Source organism: Arachis ipaensis, chromosome B02 (assembly GCF_000816755.2).
Source record: "Arachis ipaensis cultivar K30076 chromosome B02, Araip1.1, whole genome shotgun sequence".
Taxonomy (NCBI): Eukaryota; Viridiplantae; Streptophyta; class Magnoliopsida; order Fabales; family Fabaceae; genus Arachis; species Arachis ipaensis.
This window is the reverse complement of record NC_029786.2, coordinates 101,397,207-101,404,313: the sequence shown is the minus strand read 5'-3', so window position 1 is coordinate 101,404,313 and position 7,107 is coordinate 101,397,207. Positions and strand designations below refer to the sequence as shown.

At 38.3% G+C, this 7,107-nt stretch overlaps 3 protein-coding genes across 3 annotated transcripts; all 3 read right to left on the bottom strand.

The window, feature by feature from the left end:
* LOC107626017 (glyoxylate/hydroxypyruvate reductase HPR3-like) lies at positions 976 to 1,706 on the bottom strand (the record flags this gene model as incomplete). Its single annotated transcript, XM_016328778.2, has 1 exon — positions 976 to 1,706. A coding segment is annotated over one exon (528 nt), but the record flags the coding sequence as incomplete, so codon positions are not given.
* LOC107627867 (glyoxylate/hydroxypyruvate reductase HPR3) lies at positions 1,710 to 2,534 on the bottom strand. The gene is made up of 2 exons (XM_016330685.2): positions 1,967 to 2,534; positions 1,710 to 1,757 (listed from the first exon to the last, which is right to left on the bottom strand). The coding sequence occupies exons 1-2, from the start codon at positions 2,357 to 2,359 to the stop codon at positions 1,710 to 1,712; spliced, it is 441 nt and encodes a 146-aa protein (XP_016186171.1). The 5' UTR covers positions 2,360 to 2,534.
* LOC107626016 (UTP:RNA uridylyltransferase 1) lies at positions 2,689 to 6,854 on the bottom strand (the record flags this gene model as incomplete). The annotated part of the gene is given in 6 exon segments (XM_016328777.2): positions 2,689 to 3,097; positions 3,530 to 3,726; positions 4,109 to 4,172; positions 4,327 to 4,550; positions 4,958 to 5,329; positions 5,614 to 6,854. Coding segments are annotated over 6 exon segments (2,309 nt in total), but the record flags the coding sequence as incomplete, so codon positions are not given.

Below are 7,107 nucleotides of genomic sequence, written 5' to 3'. Positions count from 1 at the left end.
TCAATATGAAAATTAAATTAAATAGCATTTTTCAAGTGAAATTGTAAATACTAAATCGGTATTTAAAAGATTTTGGTGTTGACAAAATGGTATTTAATTTTTGTGATTGACAAAATAGTCCCTGAAAAAATTTTAAAATTTGACAAAATCACCAAACCGTGAAAAGATGACAGTGAATGGAAAACACTAATATAACCGTAGGAAAATAGCTACAATGATGGCAGAGAGCTACAATGATGACAGTGAATTGTAAATACGCCGATGCGTCCCTTTCACGTTCCCTCTACCATGGGCAGCACTTCGCTGCTGTGTTCTCTTCCGCCATGGCAAATAAGAAGGAGAAAAGAACATTGGAAACATCGCTGGAGCTCTCTGCTATCATCGGAGCTCTCTTTCGACAGTCACATCAATAATTTTTGTTCATTGTGACGTCATTCTTTTACGTTGAATGATTTTATCAAATTTTAAAATTTTTTGATGGCTATTTTATCCATAACAAAAATCAAGTAACATTTATCAGCAGTAAAATCTTTCGAATACCAATTCAATATTTACCTCTTAAAAATTATTAAATAAAAATTTAATTAAATCGATTTAATTATTTAACAATTTCTATTTATTACAACTGCACCTTTTGAACTGCTGTACAAATACTCGAGTAATGATATCCTACACATTAATTGTAGCAAAATTTGAGGTTTTTCATTGTCACAACAAAAAATCATATGAAAGATCGTGTTATTAATTAGTAACAAAATTATCCATGGAAAAAAAAATTTTAGATATTTAATTGATTGATTCATTTGACAAATTTATCTTAAAATTGAGTTATTAATTTTGTCAACAATATCATCTTTCATGAATCAAATTAGGTTGATTTAGTAGTTAGTTCACTAATCTACTTAAATAAATATCGGATGTTTGAATCTCGCCTTATGCATAGTCAATAATAAACCCTTAAATAAAACTTAAATCTGCAACAAATGAATCATTGACCTATCGAATTAGGAGATACAGTAGAAAACCATACCATCTTTCCTGAATGATTCGTGTATGGATAATCTATGAACAACATAATCTTGTGTGTGAGGGTGAGTTCAAAACTTCACAACTTTATGATATACAAGAATCATTGCAGGGGATAAGACAAATTTGTAACATTTCACTTCAACCAACATTCACCATTTCACCTGAGTAATTAAGGGCTTATCTGATAACGAGGCTTCTATATTCCCAGCCACAAGTTCACACAATTTGATTATACATTCAGAAGTAAAAGCAGCACAATGTGGAGTCAAAACCACATTATCCATACTGAGTAGCTCTTTAGGAACATTAGGTTCATCTTCAAACACATCCAAAGCAGCACCACCAATTTCACCATCCATCAAAAACTTCACCAATTGCTTCTCATCAATAAGAGATCCTCTCCCAACATTCACAATGAACCCTTCTTTTCCCAATGCCAACATCACTTCCCTGTTTACTATGTGCCTTGTTTCCTCATTCAGTGCACAACAGAGAACAAGTGCATTGCTAGTAGCAGCAAGGTCAATAACACTGTTATAGAAAGGGTATGAAACTGCAGATTTTTTATGCTTTGAGTGGTATAAGATGGTGCAACCAAAACATTCGAGTCTCTTAGCAACTTCCATGCCAATGCTTCCGAGTCCAACTATGCCAATCCGCTTTCCTGATATCTGAAATCATCAATGCGTTATTGCTTTCCAAGTGAAGCTTGCAAATGAACACATGTTCTAATAGAACATTTAAATATCCAAACATGTATACAAAATTGAAAGGATTAACGGAAAGGATGGAAGAATCCTTAATCTTAATGCATTTATAAGTTTGAGCATATTTTTTTAATTTTACTATAGAAATAGATTCCTAAAACACGGAACAGAATAAAAAAAATAAAAAATATTTTCATACATTTATTTATAAGTTTGAAAATATTTTTTACTTTAAGCCCCACCGCCATATCAGCCACCTCCTCGGAAAACAGTTTTCCGGCGCCAGCTACCTGTATCCCTCGGCAGCCACACTCATTGAGGTCAATGTGATCGGTGCCGGCACTGGTGGTGACGACTAGTCGGAGGGAGGGGAGGAGGCGGAGGACGGGGGCGGTGAGGGAGAAGGAAGCACTGCAGATGACGGCGGAGATGGATGAAAGTGGAGCGGTGAGAGGGTAGAGTGAGTCCAACGAAGTGTTTGGGATAAGAAAACGGAATTTGTGAGAGTAGAGTTGTTTTAAGGTTTGTAAGCACGTTGGAGAACCAAGAACAAGCACTTGTGGAAGATCTTGGTTTTCGTGTTTGAGTTGCTGTAATCCTTCTACTTTTTCTTCTTCCGCCATTGAATTTTGACGGTGGTGGGAAATTGGAGCTTCTTGAAAGTACAGCAGTACTGTGGATGCCTGGATGGGAGGTGGGAAATGAACGTGGGACTTATCTTACATATTTTTTGTTTCAATTTCGAAAAATGTTTTCGGAAATGCACGTGGGACTTATCTTACATTCTAGAATGGCTCGCTACACATTTTTGGAGCATGTATATTTGAGAGCAAAGATATTTGAAATTCAGTACATTTTAGAATGCATTTCATGGTCCTCCCAACCACGCCTGTGAGCATTATACAAATCCCCAATAGCTAATTGATATCTTGGAAGCTAAGATCGATCAAAGGGACAAAAGCTTTTTACACTTAGATGACATATATTTAGATACCTTGAAAAATACACATATGAACATGACATGACCCATTGTCATATACGAAAACATGGAAAGCAGAACCTTTACAAGCTGAGTGTCCACTACTTCCTCACCCTAGTCTCTAGCTATAAATCTACCTAATATCACTATATATTGGACAAAAGCAACGAATCAAGAAGGAACATAGGGCTCAAAAAGTTTAACACATGGATTTGGATCATACTGCATTATATCAGCAGCACGTTCAAACTCTTCCCTCAGAACCTTGATACTGCGTTTATCCACCACTCTGCCCAGATCATGAGATATCTCAAAAGGATCCTCTATGCATATCAGATGCCGATCATTCCCAACCCACCTCGTCCAGTCCTTCTCTCGCTTACTACACACCAAAAAGCAAGCATCAGGCATTTAAGATTATATTCAATCATATATAGCTATTACATCAATAATAATATACAAACTAATTTAAATCTTATACAAATGCAAGCATATATGTGATTGCGTGATAGTGGAAAACTTTAGTCATTTAAGCTCGAATTTGACATCCAATAAGTCTCGTCAGAAAAACAAGAGAAAGAAACGGAGTCTCTTTTTTCTTCCTTTTTTTGGTTTCAATTTAGTATCTTATTCCTAAGGAGCAGCTTCAAGCAAAGGAAATCGACATCAGGAGCATAAGGAAAACTACACATTAATCATAAACGCCTGTCTTAGAATTCAGAAAACAACCAATTTCTAGCAAAATGAGGAGGGACAATGATAACAAATGGGACTGTGAGTATATGACAAACAAATTAGATATCCAGACTCTTACCTGATTATGCTTCCTGTACGTACAGATATAACTGAATTTGCGTAATCATGACAGTAGGCCCAATAATAGAAAAATCCCCACACTAACTGAGCTATTGTTTCCTTGTTGGGGCGTCCAAAATCAGCGAGTGTCCGAACTTTATCAAAGTAAGCACAATTCACATTGTCCACCTTAACAGAGTACGTCGATTCCATCTCCTTCATAGGTAACAGTCATTAATCAGGAAAACACATTAAATTGCAAAAGTGATAATTCCTTTACCATTTTCAGATTCTGCATACTTGATTTATGTATTCTAAACTGCTTTCCTCAAACTAAAACCCAGCAAACTGCTTTTTCAAGAAGAACTACCTCACTCTGCTCAAGGCCCAAAACTTAAGGAAATGACCCTCTGGAGTCTAGAGTAAATTTGTTTCTAAAATATAAAGGTGAGTATCCACCCTTAATTTAGAAAGCTTCCTGATTATAACCCAGTAAATTTTATAATAATAATAATAATACTAAACTGTGGTTACCGTGGAAAGACATTTCATTTACATCAAAAACACTTGCAAAGGAATGAGAAGTAGAAGTACACACCTGTAAGCAAGGAAGGATAGCAGGCCTTCGTTGTTGCAAAAAATGAATGCACATTAAGACATACCTGAAATTAGAACTGCCCAAATTACTACACGGAACAAGTGCTCATCATCAATTATTTGATCGTGTATCAACCAATTTTAATGTTCTTGGTAAAAACTTGTGTAACTTGATCCAGAGTAGAAAAATAAGGAAAATCAAATCAGAAGCTAACTTACGCATAGCTAGATAAGGTTCCATGATAAGTTTCATTCACTCCTCTTGACTTTGCCCAATGTTTGATAATAAATGCCAACTGCCTTAATCTTGCATCTATTTGAGCATAATCCCAAAGAAGCTTTGTATTTACAACAGCAAGGAGGTTGTTGATGCATATGTCACAAGAAATTCCTGTCGCTGGATCCATGAGTTTTACTATAGGAACTCTTGCCCGAGTCAAAGCCTGCAAACAAATGAATGTTTGTTGAGCAGTCCAGTAAACCCAACCCTTAAGTTATGCACACATATGCTCTGACTGCCCCATGAAGAACCGAAACAAGGCAGTGGAATATATCAAAATAAATATCTACTGAGAAAATATTTTTTACAAGCTCACTCCAACCAACCCAAAATCCAATGTCAAGCTTCCAATAACAATTTCCTAATTTTCCTCATATATAACAAAGCTTGACTTTATATGTCCATTATATCCCATTTAGTGAGGAAAGGCTTAGTTCGTTGTATTTTATCTCAATTATGCAATATTCTTCATAGGCCTATCACAAAATAGTTAATCATTACATAAATGAATACATACAACCAAGATATGATAGCAATATTAACACTATAAAAACATAGCAATCTTCTCACCTGCACATTCTGCAGATTATCTGATTGTAAAATATCTGCCAATTTCATTAGAATATCGGATTTCTCCATGTTTGCTTCCTCAATTGCAAGGCAAATATCAATATCACTTTTAGAAACGCCAAATGAATTAGCACATGATCCATAAATATAAAGTTGAGCTTCTGGCCACTCTTTGCTAACTAATTTCTTCAATAACGCTAATAGTTGTGTTTGCTTCACCTTTTCTTCCTCTGGAGGAATCAGAGACTCATATATTGCAAGAAAAGGAACGTTAAGATTATCTATGTCCCTTCGACATATCGTCTGCCTTTTGTACATTCTTTGCCGCTGGCTTAGTAACCGTTGTCCTCTCGAATCTAATGATCTGGCATCCTGATAATAAATTCAGTAAGTGACCTTAGAATTTAACAATCCAGGGTCAAGCTAAGAAAGTCAAATAAACATGGCCCAAAACCTCGTTATTTGATCATTGATAATAAACAATAAATCTAGATTATAGATTCTAAGTCTTTCCATAAAGAGTTCTAGTATTTACAATAATGAAAATCAAATACTCAAACCAAAGCACTAGGAGAATTAAATTCAATTCAATTACTAGTTACTGAATGAATGACAATCCATAGTTACCAACAATATCAAAAATTTTAAGTGTTAACCTTCTCCCGAGCACGGCGTTGCCTTGAGTTATTCTTGTCTTCAGACTCATCCCCAACCAACAAGGAATCACCTAGCTGCTCCCCAAGGGCATCAGCATCAAGATCACCATCACCATCATCATCAGCAGCATCACCAATTTGAAGCTTCGCCAAAGATTCTTCAACATCAGCACCAGACACTGAATGAAGTTTACTCCCCGCCGGCGGCCCTGGGTGATCAAGCTGTTCGAGAATCCCCATCTCGCGACCCACATTGCCTCTGCCACCACTTCTTCCCCCAGACACCATCCTGAAATTTTCCTTCCTAGGGTGCACACTCTCAATCCTACCACCCAATCCCCCAGAATCAACAGGCATCGCTCGATCATCATCAACCTCTGAACCCTTCCTTCTCCCCCCAGAGCCCCAATGACCCTTTCCCCTTTGCTTGTTCCCAAACCCTGGCGGTGGAGCCCTACTAGTCTCAGACCTAAGATTCCCTCCACCACCATGAAAACTATTGTTATTAATATTGATGTGGTTGTTGTTATTCCCCCTCTCAACCCCTCTCCTATCTTGTTCAACAACATCAAAATTCCCAGCAGAATTTGAAAATTTTGGACCTTGTTTATGCGGTTCAACATGGAAGTTCAAGTTCCCATTGTTCAGCTTCAAGTACAGCAACGAATCCACCGCCCCATTAGGTGGAACTTCATGAGCAAAAGCGTCATTAGGCAAGGACCCAAACTTTAGCTTCAGCTCCTGCTGCTTCTGCTGCTGAACAAAAGCATCAACTCTAATGTTGCTGTTATTGCTTAGATTTGTAGTAGTAGCGACCGTTTCGACTGGAAACCCTAATCTTCTGAGATCGTCGATTCCAATGTTGGAGTTGGGAATTGGGGTTAGGGTTTGGGTTTGGGGTACACCAGGAGGAGGGGCAAACGGATTATGAGTCAACCCGAAGAGATTTTGCGGGTAAGAGAGAGAGTGGGGCCAAGGAAGCTGAAGATGGTTCTGTTGTTGTTGATGATGGTGATGGTGATGGAGCTGAGGGATGGGGTGATCGTGACCGTTGGATTGCCACGGGGACGGGGGTACAAATGGAATTGTGGGACCCATTAATGCGACGGCGGGATCCAGTGCTGCCGGAGATTGTTGTTGCTGCAGCTGCGGCGGAGGTGGCGGCTGGTTTTGGTGGTGTGATTGAGGTGGAGGAGGAGGTTGATGGTGGTGTTGAGGGGGTCGTTGGATGAGAGAGAGGATTTATTTTTATAGTAGTCTATTTATTTAGGCGGTTTGTTTAGGAGAAAGGGCAAATGGTGTGAAGCAAAGGTTCAAGAGAGAGTGAGACTTGGTTTTGCAAGTGCTTTTTTTTTTTCTTCTCTCTTTTTTTTTTTCTTCTGCTTTTCGATGAGTGAGGAAGTGACAGGGTGAGTGGGTGAACTGGGGATGTGGGGCGGTGGTACTTACCGCCACCTCCGCTGGGCGGCGGCGGCAGTTTGCCGCCGCTCAAGG